The 17,113-nt window shown below is 48.6% G+C and overlaps 1 protein-coding gene across 2 annotated transcripts in view; it reads left to right on the top strand.

The window, feature by feature from the left end:
• Positions 1-15,899, top strand: part of brf1b (BRF1 general transcription factor IIIB subunit b) — a 430,911-nt gene extending 415,012 nt beyond the window's left edge. For both annotated transcript variants that reach the window (XM_069915762.1, XM_069915761.1), the window contains exons 16-18: positions 6,731-6,782; positions 11,942-12,110; positions 14,768-15,899. In XM_069915762.1, the coding sequence (XP_069771863.1) occupies positions 6,731-6,782; positions 11,942-12,110; positions 14,768-14,805 (259 nt within the window). In that variant the 3' untranslated portion in view covers positions 14,806-15,899. The remainder of the gene's footprint in view (positions 1-6,730; positions 6,783-11,941; positions 12,111-14,767) is intronic.
• The last annotated feature ends 1,214 nt before the right edge of the window (positions 15,900-17,113 follow it).

The following is a 17,113-nucleotide window of genomic DNA, read 5'->3' as shown; positions in this document are numbered from 1 at the left end:
TAACTCCATCAATAATAAAACACTACAGAATTGGACTGGGGGCATTTAAATACCCATTACCTCCTCATGGAGGGTTATTAGTGGGAAACTGATTAACATTAGGATTGGCCCCTCACGTATGACTGAAGTATTAAAATGGTCATTGGGTCCCCTCTCCTGTGGTACTCAAGCATTTAAAACGTTTGTACAAATGTTCTCTAGCTTTAAATGCTAAATATTTTTCTGCACTTTAAGGTTGGTGGAGAAAATGAGGAAGTTACTTTATTTTTCATCACGGTAGAAGCTGATTCTGGCCATTTAAACCCGTGCTGCCCAATCACACCCAAATTAACCTACAACCCCATACGTTTTGAACGATGAGAGGAAACCAGAACACCCAGAGGAAATCCACGCAGAAATGGGGAGGATGTGCAAACTCCTTACAGGCAGCACTGGATTTGAATCCGGTTGCTGGCACTGCAACAGCATTGTGATAACCAACCCACACCCTCCCCACCCCCCCATCTCTCTCCCAGTGAGACTGCGGACGGGATACCAAGTATAGCTCCCTCTGCACTTTCCATTCACCCATTCGTAGGGCAAAAACAGCAGGTTTTGTCAAAGCTGCTTGGATAAAGAGAGAATCGATGTGGAATGTGAGGCAACTTGCTGAGCAAAGAAAAAGGAAGCTTGTAAAAACAGGCAAGATGACTGAAGCCACAAAATAGCGAGAAACTAAATCTTCAAGCTTAAGTCACCCAGATCTGTGGCACTCAAGCATTTAAATCATTTGTACAAATGTCCCCCAGCTTTAAATGGTGTTTTTTTTTTTTGCTCATTAAGGTTGGTGGAGCCCAATGATGTGTGTGTCCATCTTTTGAACAAAAGAAGAAGGAACAGTTGTTTAAAGAAATAATTAGATGTAGTGAGATGTTTCCTGTCTTATTACACACTCCCAGGGCAGGGACAGCACAGATTATAGTCCAATGTTCCCATCACACACTCCCAGGGCAGGGACAGCACAGATTATAGTCCAATGTTCCCATCACACACTCCCTGGGCAGGGACAGCACAGATTATAGTCCAATGTTCCCATCACACACTCCCTGGGCAGGGATAGCACAGATTATAGTCCAAAGTTCCCATCACACACTCCCTGGGCAGGGACAGCACAGATTATAATCCAATGTTCCCATCACACACTCCCTGGGCAGGGACAGCACAGATTATAATCCAATATTCCCATCACACACTCCCTGGGCAGGGACAGCACAGATTATAATCCAATATTCCCATCACACACTCCCTGGGCAGGGACAGCACAGATTATAGTCCAATGTTCCCATCACACACTCCCTGGGCAGGGATAGCACAGATTATAGTCCAATGTTCCCATCACACACTCCCTGGGCATGGACAGCACAGATTATAATCCAATGTTCCCATCACACACTCCCTGGGCAGGGACAGCACAGATTATAATCCAATATTCCCATCATACACTCCCTGGGCAGGGACAGCACAGATTATAGTCCAATATTCCCATCACACACTCCCTGGGCAGGGACAGCACAGATTATAATCCAATGTTCCCATCACACACTCCCTGGGCAGGGACAGCACAGATTATAATCCAATATTCCCATCACACACTCCCTGGGCAGGGACAGCACAGATTATAATCCAATGTTCCCATCACACACTCCCTGGGCAGGGACAGCACAGATTATAATCCAATATTCCCATCACACACTCCCTGGGCAGGGACAGCACAGATTATAATCCAATATTCCCATCACACACTCCCTGGGCAGGGACAGCACAGATTATAGTCCAATGTTCCCATCACACACTCCCTGGGCAGGGATAGCACAGATTATAGTCCAATGTTCCCATCACACACTCCCTGGGCAGGGACAGCACAGATTATAGTCCAATGTTCCCATCACACACTCCCTGGGCAGGGACAGCACAGATTATAATCCAATATTCCCATCACACACTCCCTGGGCAGGGACAGCACAGATTATAGTCCAATATTCCCATCACACACTCCCTGGGCAGGGACAGCACAGATTATAGTCCAATGTTCCCATCACACACTCCCTGGGCAGGGACAGCACAGATTATAATCCAATATTCCCATCACACACTCCCTGGGCAGGGACAGCACAGATTATTGTCCAATGATCCCATCACACACTCCCTGGGCAGGGACAGCACAGATTATAGTCCAATGTTCCCATCACACACTCCCTTGGCAGGGACAGCACAGATTATAATCCAGTTCCCATCACACACTCCCTGGGCAGGGACAGCACAGATTATAGTCCAATATTCCCATCACACACTCCCTGGGCAGGGACAGCACAGATCATAGTCCAATGTTCCCATCACACACTCCCTGGGTAGGGACAGCACAGATTATAGTCCAATGTTCCCATCACACACTCCCTGGGCAGGGACAGCACAGATTAAAATTCAATGTTCCCATCACACACTCCCTGGGCAAGGATAACAATGGTCCAAAAGGAACCAATTCCACTACAAAGCCCTGTCTCTGCCCAAGTTTAGTGTTCACTCTCCTCATCTGGTTTGGGTCAAGTTTCTTTGCCTTTTGGAATTTCTTTGCTTTTACAAGAGGCAGGTTTTTAATCCAGAACTGGGTTCTCAATCATCGCAGAACCATAGAATCCAACAGCTTGGTGCAAACCCTGTCGTCCACCATATCTGTGTCAACAAAGATAATCAGGGCCTTCAGGGCATCCGGGGAGAATATTCAAGACAGTTAAACTCTTGGTGATTCATATGGTTTTACAGGATGTAATCAGGGCCATTGGCCTAACATTCATGCTGACCAGTTTGCCTACTGGACGGAGATAGACCCATTTGCCAGCATGTGGCCCACAAGCCTTTATCCAAGTTGAAATGTCTTTACAACACGGTGATTGCAATCTTCCTCGAGCAGCTCATTCCACAAACCCTGTGTGAAGAGGTGCCTTTCCCCTCTCACCTTGAACTTAGGGTCAGTGAGATGAACTGATATATAAATTCTGGCCAGGAATTGTGGCACAGTTAGCGCAATGCTCTGACCGTGCCGAATTGGGCGGCACGGTTAGCGTGACGCTATTACAGCGCCAAATTGGGTGGCAATATTAGCGTGATCCTATTGCAGCGCCGAATTGGGTGGCACGGTTAGCACGATGCTATTAGAGCGCCAGCGACCCGGGTTTGAATCCGGCACTGTCTGTAAGGAGTTTTCATGGGTTTCCTCCAACTCCTCCAGTTTCCTCCCACCCTCTAAACAGGCATGGGGTTGTAATTGGGCAGCATGAGCTCGTGGGCCGGAAGAGCTTGTTATTGTGCCAGATGTGTAAATTTACTGCAATGGTTGTGCCACGGAGTTTCACCACGAGCAGGATCTCAGTGTAACATCTCATCCATACGGTAGCATGCCAGACAGGTCTCAGCCCACAGTGTCTGCTGATTTACTACAGGTAACGTCCACCTCTTTGCAGCTTTTCACTGTGCAGGATGGGGGGTGGGGGGGGGGGGGTGAGAAGATAGAGTACTTCAAGGTCAAAGCGAGCAACAAAGAATGATCATTGAATATTAGAAGTCAGTCTTCGCTGTCAGAGGGGAGTTCAGGGTGCACAGAAGACAGACTGAACTTCAATGGCCACAGAAGACACTGGGCTCTGGTGATTGATTGGAAGTGGCATTCTCAGTGGCTGCATCTCTCCTTGCTCCTATCGACCATCTGGCTGAGAAACATGTGGGCCACAAGGAGGACAGGGACTCATTCATACTTTATAAGATTTCTTCAGGCCGCTCTCTGCTCCTCTCTTTATTGGCTCTTTCTGTTTTGTCCCTGATAATGTCAGTGTACAATTATTGATGCTGTTCCTGCCTTCAGCTGCAATTTTGAGTACAGGAGTTGGGATGTTATGGTGAAATTGTAACAGACATTGGTGAGGCCAAATTTGAAGAATTGTCTATAGTTTTGCTCGCCTAACTACAGGAAAGATATCAGTAAGATAGAAAGAGTGCAGAGAAGATTTACCAGGATCTTGCCCGGACTTCAGGAACTGAGTAACAGGGAAAGGTTCAACAGGTTAGGACTTTGTTCCCTGGAACGTAGAAGAATGAGGGGAGCTTTGTTCGAGGTATTTAAAATTATGAGGGAGGGAGAGAGAGAGTACATGCAAGCATTTTTCACACTGAGAGTGGTGGGGGTGTGGAATGAGCTGTCAGCTGAAGTGGTGAATGTGGGTTTGATTTTGAATTTGAGGAATATTTGGACAGGGTGCAGGTCAATGGGACTGGGCAGAATCATAGTTTGGCACGATCCAGATGGGCCAAAGGGTCTGTTTCTGGGCTGCTTCCTTTTCAAATGGGCACGTGTTGTTAAGTAATAGAGGGTGAGGAGCAAACAACAAACTGCTGGAGCATCTCAGTGGGTCAGGCAGTATCCATGGGGAAGAATGGTCAGTCAACAGTTCAGGCCAGGATCTTTTGCAGAGGAGGAAGGGTTGGGTGGAGGAGTAGGTCCATCAGTCCTCTTTGTAGAACTGCAAGGAAAGGTGTTTGAGCATAAAATAACTGTGAGACATGGTTATCCCTAAGGCCAGGAAAGAACCAGTCAAAGCCACGTCTTTCGTAATCTTAGGAGCTAATTTTCCGAAGCATACCCAGGAGTGCATATAAAAACCCATCATGCAATTCTTGTGCAAATGGTGTACAACCACACAGTCTGCTCGTGAGATCAGCCAAGGGGAAATGTTTTATCAAGATGCAATTCTTCAAAAGAGTAGAAAATTGGTTGTGGCAGATTGAACAGTTTATTGTCACATGTACTGAGATTCAGTTTTGTTATCCCAGTAAGTCACACCATACATAGTGCAACACGTAGTGCTGAGTTCTGAAGAATGGGGTGGGGGGGGGGGGGGGGCTCATAGAAGCATTTCGAATGTTGAAAGCCCTGGATAGGGTATATGTGGCGGTTGCTTCCCATGGTGGGGGAAGTGTAGGACAAGAGGGCCCAACTCCAGGATTGTAGGACCCATTTGAAACAGAGATGTGGAGGAATTTCTTCAGCTGGAGAGTGGGGAACCTCTGGAAGAATTTGCTATCTTGGGTGGCTGTGGAGGTCAGGTCGTTGGGTGCATTTGAGGCAGAGATTGATGAGTATCTGAATAGTCGGCGCATAAAAGGGAGAAGGCAGGGGAGAGGGGGCTGTGGGAGAATGGATCAGCTCATGATGGATTGGCGGAGTGGACTCGACGGACTGAATGGCCTACTTCTGCTCTAATATCTTATGGATTTAACTTAAACATTCATGCAGAAGATAGGGTTAAACCCTGAGATTCTTTTTCCTTGATAATAGAGACTGCTTTCTTGAGATGCCACCTCTTGTAGATATTCTCAATGGAGTGGAGGCTGGTGCCCAAGATGGCACTGCCCGAATTTACAAGTCTCTGTAGCTCGTTCCTGTCCTGTCCATCGGCACCTCCATACCAGATAACCCCTAAAACCAGAGCAAAGATCCCTCTCCACTGACCTGTCACATACTCGCAGGACAGGTATAATGTAGAGTAGGGCTCCCTCTACACTGTCCCACCAAACATTGCCAACACAACTTGGAGCCCTCAGCCAAGCCCAATAGATCGGGACCATCTTGTGTTCAAGGAGATATGGGACATTCCGAGAGAGACTGGGGGTTCTGCTCCACTTGGAAGTCAATTACTATTTAAGATGGAAATAGCAAATCGCTGAGCAGCTTCGTAATTAATTGAGGGGCTGCAGGGCCTTTCATGTGACCTTGAAGTGAATTGTAGCAGGGAGCAGCAGTTGTGGGGAAGTCTCACTCGGTCTGTGTCAGCTTGCTGGCCAGCTCGTGCTGGTCCTTCTCACAGCAGAGCAGTTCCCCTCATTAAGCACAGATCATTCCTGAAGTGAGTTCATTAGTAGTTGGTGTTCTCTCCCCACCCCCCGCCCCAGAGTCCCCTTTGCTCTGTGGTCTTTCTGATACTGTGTGAACATGAGCTCCCATCGCACCAGTAAAACCCATCTCCGTTCGGTCTTCTGCTGTGAGGTGCAGGGGGTGATCGCTTCTCATTCTGCTGAGGGACTCGGCCAAATGCTCATTTATTCACCCGTCAGCCGTTGACCCTGCCTGACCTTGGCTGCAAAGCAGGCACTGTTTGTTGCGAACCATTCGCGGCCCAGGTCTGCCAGTTCCGTCCAGAGACCACTGGAGGGGCTCTCATTTCAGGACAAAGCTTATTGTCATCTAAAGGTCAAGGGAAAGGCTCCATTATTGTTGCGTAATTTAGAATGTAACATACATGAAATTCTTCAACTTTTGTCTACCGTAAGGCAGAGCACATACATGACATCACATACAACCCTGAGATTCTTCTTCCTGTGGTTCAGGGAGAATTGGCACTTAAAAAAAACTGTACATAACGTATACATGTAAGCAAATAAAGAACTGTAAACAGATTACAAATGTAAACACACTGAGCAATACTGAGAGAATAAAAACATCAAGGAAGGGCAAAAGTCCGAGTCCTTAACTCAGTCCCTGATTGAGTTTGTGGTTCTGATGGTGAAGGGGGCACTGGTGAGATTAATCCCAGGGGCAGTTTAACTCACTCCATGTCAGTGCCATTGGAGTGGACAGAAATGTGGCATTGGCTCTGTCCATCCACCCAACACATCAATCTTATCATCCTCCTTTCTGTTCCAGGCTACGACCGCTGATTTCATCTGTTCCCCCAAAGAAGCCAGTGACCACTGAGGTAATGTTCTTCCTCAGGATTCGGAATCTGAGTGTGTTGGGGGTCTGTGATGTGTGTGTGTGTGTGTGTGTGTGTGTGTGTGTGTGTGTGTGTGTGTGTGTGTGTGTGTGTGTGTGTGTGTGATCAGTGATGTGGGTCTGTGTGTGTGTGTGTGGGATCAGAGATGTGGGTCTGTGTGTGTGTGTGGGATCAGTGATGTGGGACTGTGTGTGTGTGCGTGGGATCAGAGATGTGGGACTGTGTGTGTGTATGTGTGTGTTTGTGGGGGTCTGTGATGTGTGTGTGTGTGTGTGTGTGAGTGTGTGTGTGTGTGTGTGTGTGTGAGTGTGTGTGTGTGTGTGTGTGGGATCAGTGATGTGGGACTGTGTGAGTGTGTGTGTGTGTGTGTGTGTGTGTGTGGGATCAGTGATGTGGGACTGTGTGTGTGTGTAGGATCTGTGATGTGGGACTGTGTGTGTGTGTGTAGGATCTGTGATGTGGGACTGTGTGTGTGTGTTTGTGGGGGGTCAGTGATGTGGGTCTGTGTGTGTATGTGTGTGTGTGTGTGTTGGATCAGTGATGTGGGACTGTGTGTGTGTGTGTATGTGTGTGTTTGTGGGGGGGTCAGTGATGTGGGTCTGTGTGTGTTTGTGTGTGTGGGATCAGTGATGTGGGTCTGTGTGTGTGTGTGTGTGGGATCAGAGATGTGGGACTGTGTGTGTGTGCGTGGGATCAGAGATGTGGGACTGTGTGTGTGTATGTGTGTGTTTGTGGGGGTCTGTGATGTGTGTGTGTGTGTGTGTGTGTGTGTGATCAGTGATGTGGGTCTGTGTGTGTGTGTGGGATCAGTGATGTGGGACTGTGTGTGTGTGCGTGGGATCAGAGATGTGGGACTGTGTGTGTGTATGTGTGTGTTTGTGGGGGTCTGTGATGTGTGTGTGTGTGTGTGTGTGAGTGTGTGTGTGTGGGATCAGTGATGTGGGACTGTGTGAGTGTGTGTGTGTGTGTGTGGGATCAGAGATGTGGGACTGTGTGTGTGTGCGTGGGATCAGAGATGTGGGACTGTGTGTGTGTATGTGTGTGTTTGTGGGGGTCTGTGATGTGTGTGTGTGTGTGTGTGTGTGTGTGTGTGTGATCAGTGATGTGGGACTGTGTGTGTGTGCGTGGGATCAGAGATGTGGGACTGTGTGTGTGTATGTGTGTGTTTGTGGGGGTCTGTGATGTGTGTGTGTGTGTGTGAGTGTGTGTGTGTGTGTGTGTGTGTGTGTGTGATCAGTGATGTGGGTCTGTGTGTGTGTGTGTGTGGGATCAGAGATGTGGGACTGTGTGTGTGTGCGTGGGATCAGAGATGTGGGACTGTGTGTGTGTATGTGTGTGTTTGTGGGGTCTGTGGTGTGTGTGTGTGTGTGTGTGTGTGTGATCAGTGATGTGGGACTGTGAGTGTGTGTGTGTGTGTGGGATCAGAGATGTGGGACTGTGTGTGTGTGCGTGGGATCAGAGATGTGGGACTGTGTGTGTGTATGTGTGTGTTTGTGGGGGTCTGTGATGTGTGTGTGTGTGTGTGTGTGTGTGTGTGTGTGATCAGTGATGTGGGACTGTGTGTGTGTGCATGGGATCAGAGATGTGGGACTGTGTGTGTGTATGTGTGTGTTTGTGGGGGTCTGTGATGTGTGTGTGTGTGTGTGTGTGTGTGTGTGTGTGATCAGTGATGTGGGACTGTGTGAGTGTGTGTGTGTGTGTGTGGGATCAGTGATGTGGGACTGTGTGTGTGTAGGATCTGATGTGGGACTGTGTGTGTGTGTTTGTGGGGGGTCAGTGATGTGGGACTGTGTGAGTGTGTGTGTGTGTGTGTGTGATCAGTGATGTGGGACTGTGTGAGTGTGTGTGTGTGTGTGTGTGGGATCAGTGATGTGGGACTGTGTGTGTGTAGGATCTGATGTGGGACTGTGTGTGTGTGTTTGTGGGGGGTCAGTGATGTGGGACTGTGTGAGTGTGTGTGTGTGTGTGTGTGGGATCAGTGATGTGGGACTGTGTGAGTGTGTGTGTGTGTGTGTGTGGGATCAGTGATGTGGGACTGTGTGTGTGTAGGATCTGATGTGGGACTGTGTGTGTGTGTTTGTGGGGGGTCAGTGATGTGGGTCTGTGTGTGTGTGTGTGTGTGTTGGATCAGTGATGTGGGACTGTGTGTGTGTGTATGTGTGTGTTTGTGGGGGGGTCAGTGATGTGGGTCTGTGTGTGTGTGTGTGTGTGGGATCAGTGATGTGAGTCTGTGTGTGTGTGTGTGTGGGATCAGAGATGTGGGACTGTGTGTGTGTGCGTGGGATCAGAGATGTGGGACTGTGTGTGTGTATGTGTGTGTTTGTGGGGGTCTGTGATGTGTGTGTGTGTGTGTGTGTGTGTGTGTGATCAGTGATGTGGGTCTGTGTGTGTGTGTGTGGGATCAGTGATGTGGGACTGTGTGTGTGTGCGTGGGATCAGAGATGTGGGACTGTGTGTGTGTATGTGTGTGTTTGTGGGGGTCTGTGATGTGTGTGTGTGTGTGTGTGAGTGTGTGTGTGTGTGTGTGGGATCAGTGATGTGGGACTGTGTGTGTGTGTGTGTGTGTGTGTGTGTGTGTGTGGGATCAGTGATGTGGGACTGTGTGTGTTTTTAGGATCTGTGATGTGGGACTGTGTGTGTGTGTTTGTGGGGGGTCAGTGATGTGGGTGTGTGTGTGTGTGTGTAGGATCTGTGATGTGGGACTGTGTGTGTGTGTGTTTGTGGGGGGTCAGTGATGTGGGTCTGTGTGTGTGTGTGTGTGTGTTGGATCAGTGATGTGGGACTGTGTGTGTGTGTGTGTGTGTGTATGTGTGTGTTTGTGGGGGGGTCAGTGATGTGGGTCTGTGTGTGTGTGTGGGATCAGTGATGTGGGACTGTGTGTGTGTATGTGTGTGTTTGTGGTGGGTCAGTGATGTGGGACTGTGTGTGTGTAGGATCTGTGATGTGGGACTGTGTGTGTGTGTTTATGGGGGGTCAGTGATGTGGGTCTCTGTGTGTGTGTGTGTGTGTGTGTGTGTGTGTGTGTGTGTGGGATCAGTGATGTGGGACTGTGTGTGTGTGCGTGGGATCAGAGATGTGGCACTGTGTGTGTGTGTGTGTTTGTGGGGGTCTGTGATGTGTGTGTGTGAGTGTGTGTGTGTGTGTGTGTGGGATCAGTGATGTGGGACTGTGTGTGTGTGTAGGATCTGTGATGTGGGACTGTGTGTGTGTGTGTGTGTGTGTGTGTGTGTGTGTGTGTGTGTGTGTGGGATAAGAGATGTGGGACTGTGTGAGTGTGTGTGTGTGTGTGTGGGATCAGTGATGTGGGACTGTGTGTGTGTAGGATCTGATGTGGGACTGTGTGTGTGTGTTTGTGGGGGGTCAGTGATGTGGGCCTGTGTGTGTGTGTGTAGGATCTGTGATGTGGGACTGTGTGTGTGTGTTTGTGGGGGGTCAGTGATGTGGGTCTGTGTGTGTGTGTGTGTGTGTTGGATCAGTGATGTGGGACTGTGTGTGTGTGTATGTGTGTGTTTGTGGGGGGGTCAGTGATGTGGGTCTGTGTGTGTGTGTGTGTGTGGGATCAGTGATGTGAGTCTGTGTGTGTGTGTGTGGGATCAGTGATGTGGGTCTGTGTGTGTGTGTGTGGGATCAGTGATGTGGGACTGTGTGTGTGTGCGTGGGATCAGAGATGTGGGACTGTGTGTGTGTATGTGTTTGTTTGTGGGGGTCTGTGATGTGTGTGTGTGTGTGTGAGTGTGTGTGTGTGTGTGTGTGTGTGGGATCAGTGATGTGGGACTGTGTGAGTGTGTGTGTGTGTGTGTGTGTGTGTGTGTGGGATCAGTGATGTGGGACTGTGTGTGTTTTTAGGATCTGTGATGTGGGACTGTGTGTGTGTGTTTGTGGGGAGTCAGTGATGTGGGTCTGTGTGTGTGTGTGTAGGATCTGTGATGTGGGACTGTGTGTGTGTGTTTGTGGGGGGTCAGTGATGTGGGTCTGTGTGTGTGTGTGTGTGTGTGTGTGTTGGATCAGTGATGTGGGACTGTGTGTGTGTGTGTATGTGTGTGTTTGTGGGGGGGTCAGTGATGTGGGTCTGTGTGTGTGTGCGTGTGTGTGGGATCAGTGATGTGGGACTGTGTGTGTGTATGTGTGTGTTTGTGGTGGGTCAGTGATGTGGGACTGTGTGTGTGTAGGATCTGTGATGTGGGACTGTGTGTGTGTGTTTGTGGGGGGTCAGTGATGTGGGTCTGTGTGTGTGTGTGTGTGGGATCAGTGATGTGGGACTGTGTGTGTGTATGTGTGTGTTTGTGGTGGGTCAGTGATGTGGGACTGTGTGTGTGTGTAGGATCTGTGATGTGGGACTGTGTGTGTGTGTGTGTGTGGGGTCAGTGATATGGGACTGTGTGTGTGTGTGGGGTCAGTGATGTGGGTCTGTGTGTGTGTGTGTGTTGGATCAGTGATGTGGGACTGTGTATGTGTGTGTGTATGTGTGTGTTTGTGGGGGGGTCAGTGATGTGGGTCTGTGTCTGTGTGTGTGTGTGTGTGGGATCAGTGATGTGGGACTGTGTGTGTATGTGTGTGTTTGTGGTGGGTCAGTGATGTGGGTCTGTGTGTGTGTGTGTGTGTGTGTGTGTGTGTGGGATCAGTGATGTTGGACTGTGTTTGTGTATGTGTGTGTTTGTGGTGGGTCAGTGATGTGGGTCTGTGTGTGTGTGTGTGTGTGTGTGTGTGTGAGTGTGTGCGTGTGGGGTCAGTGATGTGGGACCGTGTGTGTGTGTGTGTGTGTGTGTGTGTGTGTGTGTGTGTGTGTGGTCAGTGATGTGGGACTGTGTAAAGCCCTAATCTGTTTAACCTTTCCCTGTAACTCAGTTCCTTCAGCCTGCTAACATCCTGGTAAATCTTCTCTGTGCTCTTTCAATCCTCTTGATATCCTTCCTGTAGTTCGGTGACCAAAACTGCACACGATCCTCCAAATTTGGCCTCACCAATGCCTTATACAACTTCATCAAAACATCCCAACTCCTCTATTCGTTAGTTTGATTTATGAAGGCCAAAGTGGCAAAATCTCTCTTTGCAGGCAAATATGACCAGCTCAGATGGGACATGACTTCAAATGAAGGACGTGCTCCTATGCAGTTTAACTCTCTGGTCTGTGTCTCTGGCAGACCCTTGCTCCTGACCCAGGTGCTGCAGATGCTCAGGAGCCTCAGACTGCGGCTGTGCTGGTGGAGAGCGGGCCTGTGGCATACCAAGAGGAGGAGGTCGAAGAGGAGGAGGAGCTGGAAGAAGAAGAGGAGAACTGCCTCAGCGCACTGCAGCTCATCGGTGGGAATGGTGAGTGTTGTTAACAAATCTCCACAGGACATTACCCAAGAGAGCAGAATTAAGCCAAGAATGATTGGGATCATTAACTAATAAAGAGTCACGTAGCAGTATGTTGGGGCTAGAGAGGGTGACAGGTGACCATAAGACATAGTAGCAGAAATTGACCATTCATCCTATTAAGTCTAGTTGGGGGGAACCAGAGAACAGACTCCAGAACTAGGGGACATTGCCTCAAGATTCAGGGTAGTAGATTTAGGGCGGAGATGAGGAGCATAAGAAGCAGGAGCAGGAGTCGGCCATCCAGCCCGTCGAGCCCTGCTCCACCATTCAATGAGGCCATGGCTGATCTGGTCAGTGACTCAATTCCACCGACCTGCCTTTTCCCCATATCCCTTCATTCCTTTTTTATGTAAAAATCTATCTAACTGAACCTTAAGTATGTTTAATGAAGTCACCTCAAACCCTTTCCTGGGCAGAGAATTCCACAGATTCACTCCTCTCTTGGAAAAACAGATTTTCCTCATCTCCGTCTTAAATCTACTCCCCTGAATCTTGAGGTTGTGACCCCTAGTTCTGGTCTCACCCACTAGTGAAAACAATTTTCCTGCCTCTATCTTATCTCCCCCTTTCATAATTTTATGCATTTCTATAAGATCGCCTCTCATGAATTTGAGTAAGTATAATCCCAGGAGATTGAGCCTCTCCTCATAGGTCAACCCCCTCATCTCCGGGATCAACCTCCTCTGGACTGTCTCCAAGGCCGGTATATCCTTGCTCAACTATGGAGACCAGAACTGCACCCAGTTCTCCAGGTGCGGTCTCACCAGGACCTTGCACAGTTGCAGCACGAACTCCCTGCTCTTGAATCCAATCCCTCTAGTGATGAAGGCCAACATTCCATTTGCCTTCTTCATAAGCTGTTGTACCTGCCACCCAACTTCTGGTGATTCGTGCACAAGCCCTCCCAACTCCTCTGCACAGCAGCATTTATTTTTCCTACCAAGCTGGATGACCTCGCATTTACTAACGTTGTCCTCCATCTGCCAGACCTTTGCCCACTCACCTAACTTAACTCTATCCTTCTGCAGCCTCTCCACATCCTCTGTATGTGCTTTCCCCAGAGGGTGGTGAATCTATGGAATTCACTGCCCATTGAAGCAGTGGAGATGACCTCAGTAAACATATTTAAGACAAAGTTGGATAGATTTCTGCATAATTGGGGAATTAAGGGATATGGGGAAAAGGCAGATTGGCGGAGATGAGCTGGTCATCAGATCAGCCCTGATCTCATGGAATGGTGGAGCAGGGCTCGACGGGCCGGTCGGTCCTGCTCCTGCTCCTGTTTCTTATGTCTGTCCTCCCATTTAATCATGAGCTCATTGGGTATAAGGAGGGGAAATAAGGGCTCTGTAAATCATACTACATGGAAAGAGAATGTAATACCTTGTTTATTGGATTTGCACAAGTCTTATGGAAAATCAAAAATAAAATATTCAAAAAGCAAATCCTGAGCTAACCCATTTCCCCACTCAGCCCCACTGCCCGGCCTTCTCCCCATAACCTTGACACCCTGGCTCAGGAAGTTACGAAATTACCCTCGTGGCAGTAGGTAGTGCCGCTGGATCGTGGCGCCAGGGACCTGGGTTCAGTCTTGACCTCCGCCGCTGTCTGTATGGAGTTTGCACGTTCTCCTGTGGTTTCCTCCGGGGGCCCTGGTTTTCTCCCATGTCCCTTCAATGCTCATTTTGGTGGGTTAATGGGGCACCATAAGTCGTGTCTAAAGTTTGACTGATCAAATGTAGAAGAAAAGAAAATAATGGGACTAATGTAGGATTCGTGTGAGTGGCCAGCACGGACTCTTTGGGCTGAAGGGCTTTCTCCCATGCCTTATCTCTCCTGGAGGAGACTGAGAGGGATAAAGGGGCTGGGTCAGGTTACAGAAGGATATGTGTAGATGTAGTGAAGCACGAAAGTCTGCAGGAGGAGGACAGACCAACAGACAAAAGGTGTTCCCCCCCACCCTCCCCATCTATCGTCTAGCTCTGTCTCTCTCTCTCTTCCCTTTTCTCTACCTCCTTTCCCCCAGCTCAGTCTCCATAGAGCCAATCCACCCCGTCCCCGATCATTCTTGCCTTTCCTCTCTCCTGTCCTCCCATCCATGTCCAATTAACCCCTTTTGTCTGTGGGTCTGAGTTCCTCCCCCTGCCCTTTCTTCCCTTCTCCCCAGCCTTTTAATTCAGGCACCTGCCTGCTTTTTACTCGCATCTTGACGAAGGGCTTTATATCGCCATCTCCTATGGATGCTGCGAGACCGGCTGAGTTCCTCCAGTGTTCTCCACAGCCGTAGAGAAGGTTTTACAGATAGGAGGAAGTTACAGGGAATGAGAGAGCCCACTGTGCAGGAGAGTAAAGGGATTTATAGAGCAATTAAGGGTCACAGAAGAGGCGAGTAGATGCGCTGAGTCCAAGGTCAGATCAGCGTGATCTTACTGAATGGCGGAGTGGGCTCGACGAGCCGGGTGGCCCAATACTGGTCCTGTTCCTATTTTCTTTCCAAAGGTAAGTGTCTTGGGGAGCAGAGGATGATTGGGGAATGTCTGAGGGGCGTGGGGAGGGGGTGTCACTTTTGCTTTGGGTCACTGAAACGCTCTGCTTCCCTGTTCAAGATTACGGTTTCGAAATGGAGGACGACGAGGGCTTCTGAAGTGGCTTGGCACTTCCCCACGTACCTCCATCGGAGTGTGGCAATGCCTCCCAAGCGTCGGATGGGGACGGTCCACACCCCTCCCTCACATGGCAATGGCAGCGGTTTCTCCACCTGGAACAGGACAGCATAGGACCTCTCTCGTCCAGCACCCCATTGAAGGATCTGTGAAGCAACGGAGCGATGCCTTTTGACCTTTTTTTAGTTTATTTTTGTACCAGAGCTCCTATTTATTACAATTCATTCAACTAATTTTGTTTCCTATTTCTGTGAGGGTAACGTTCTGTGGAGCAGAGACACTGAAGGGCCTGAAAGTGTTGGGAGTGGGTGACGTACACCATCCCATTGGAAAGCCTACCTGGCACCAACGCAGAACTTTGCTCTCCACCCCACTCATCGTGGGAGTGTTCACCATGGTGTAAGCCAGCAGTATTCCAGAAGTGGGGGGGGGGGGGGAGAGGGGAGGGCAGAAGAGGAGTTACTGACGTGGTTGCTGAGCACTGAAGCAAGGATGGGTTGGGTTCTGCAGACATGGCAGGAGGGTGGGATTGTTTTCTAACAACGGGGCTCTGCTTCCATGTTTGTTCACGAGGTGCAACGTTTGGGGCCCTGTATAAATTGATGATTATTTATGGATTCACCAGTTTGAGTCACTTGGAATCTCTTCAGTTCATTTAGAGGGATAAGAAGCTTTTGTTTCCAGAACAGTTTGCAATGCACAAGCAGTGAATGTATTCAGTTGGTAATCAATACACAACCATGGCCTCCACTGTTCGTGTAGTAGTTAAGCACATTATTACAGCGCCAGCGACCCAGGTTCGACCGTCGCCGTCTGCAAGGAGTTTGTACGTTCTCCCCATGTCTTCGTGGGTTTCCTCCGGGTGCTCCGGTCTCCTGCCACATTCCAAAAATGTACAGGGTTTGGAGGTCAATTGGGGAATTTGGGCAGCGTGGACCCATGGGCTAGAAGGGGCTTTTCCTGTGCTGTATGTCTACATTAAGTTAAAAGTTTAATACATTAAGGGGCCATTTTCATTCTGGGGCATTGTGTGATTAGAAATGGAATCTCTTTAAACACTCAATTTCCATTTGAATTTGTATTCTGGTTTATGACTTGTATTTATGAACAACACTGGGCAACAATTTTTTTTAAAAGATTTCCTTCCTAAAAAAAATGTGGGATTACGATAGACAACTTCAAGCCGAACACAAAGATAAAGTCAGATTTGCTTGCATCACATAAGGAAGTAGTAGAAACATGAAATTAACTTTTGTTGAATTCAGCAGGTTTAATCGCATCATGACGCTGACACATTGCGTTAGTTCAACTGACCTAAAAACGTTTGCCGCTGATTTTCGTTTGTACTCAGCATCTGGTGCCTCTCATGTCAGTGTCCAACAATAATCGGCCGGCATCGATGGATTCCAGTTGCCCTGATCCCACTTTTCCATGGTCGCAATGTCCTGGTGAAACCTTTCACCGTGTTCGTCACGGACGGCACCAAGATCAGCCGGGAAGGAGTCTAAGTGCGAATGCAGAAAATGAATTTTCACTGACATGTTGAACTTCACAGTTTATCTGCTTGAAGGATGTTAAAAAATGACAGGAAATCACAAAAATGGGTTATACCTAAAAAAAACAGTATGTAATAGAAAAGTTTTCAGGTGATTTTTGTAATCAGCTTCCCACAATCCATAAAATGCACCCAAATGTGTTGAGGAAGCAAAATCTTTGTTGTCCAATGTAATTGGTCAGATCTGGCTAAAACTCATTGCAGGTTGGATCTCTCTTCTCTGTGCTGAGGCCACTCCCATGGTGTGGCATGTTTTGGACACTAGTCCACATCTGTACCCATTTGCAATCACACCTGATAGCGTTTCCAACTTACCGAAACCTCAGGTTACTGATATTCACGTCATGTAACCTATGGAATGCGCTGTGCTTAAATGAACAATCCTCCTGCTCAGATAATCATACGCAAATCTGAGGTCTGGGGTTTCTGTCCTCTGGCACCAGTCGTGTCCCAAACTATAATACCAGCCTAACAAACAGCACATTAGGGTCTGACCCTTCTCTTTCAGCTCTTGTCGGACGACAGCTGGGCAGTTCAACACCCAGTGAGCATGAAATCTTCCTACTGATCCAGGGGAAAAATCCATAAGTTCATAAGAAATAGCCTATTTAACCCATCGAGCCTGTCCCACCATTCAATCATGATCCATTTTCCCACTCAGCCCCACTGCTTGGCCTTCTACCCATAACCTTAGATGTTCTGGCTAATCAAGAACCTGCCTTAAATACTCCCAA

The sequence above is a fragment of the Narcine bancroftii genome, chromosome 2 (genome assembly GCF_036971445.1).
Source record: "Narcine bancroftii isolate sNarBan1 chromosome 2, sNarBan1.hap1, whole genome shotgun sequence".
Lineage (NCBI taxonomy): Eukaryota > Metazoa > Chordata > Chondrichthyes > Torpediniformes > Narcinidae > Narcine > Narcine bancroftii.
This window is presented reverse-complemented; position numbering and strand designations above follow the sequence as displayed.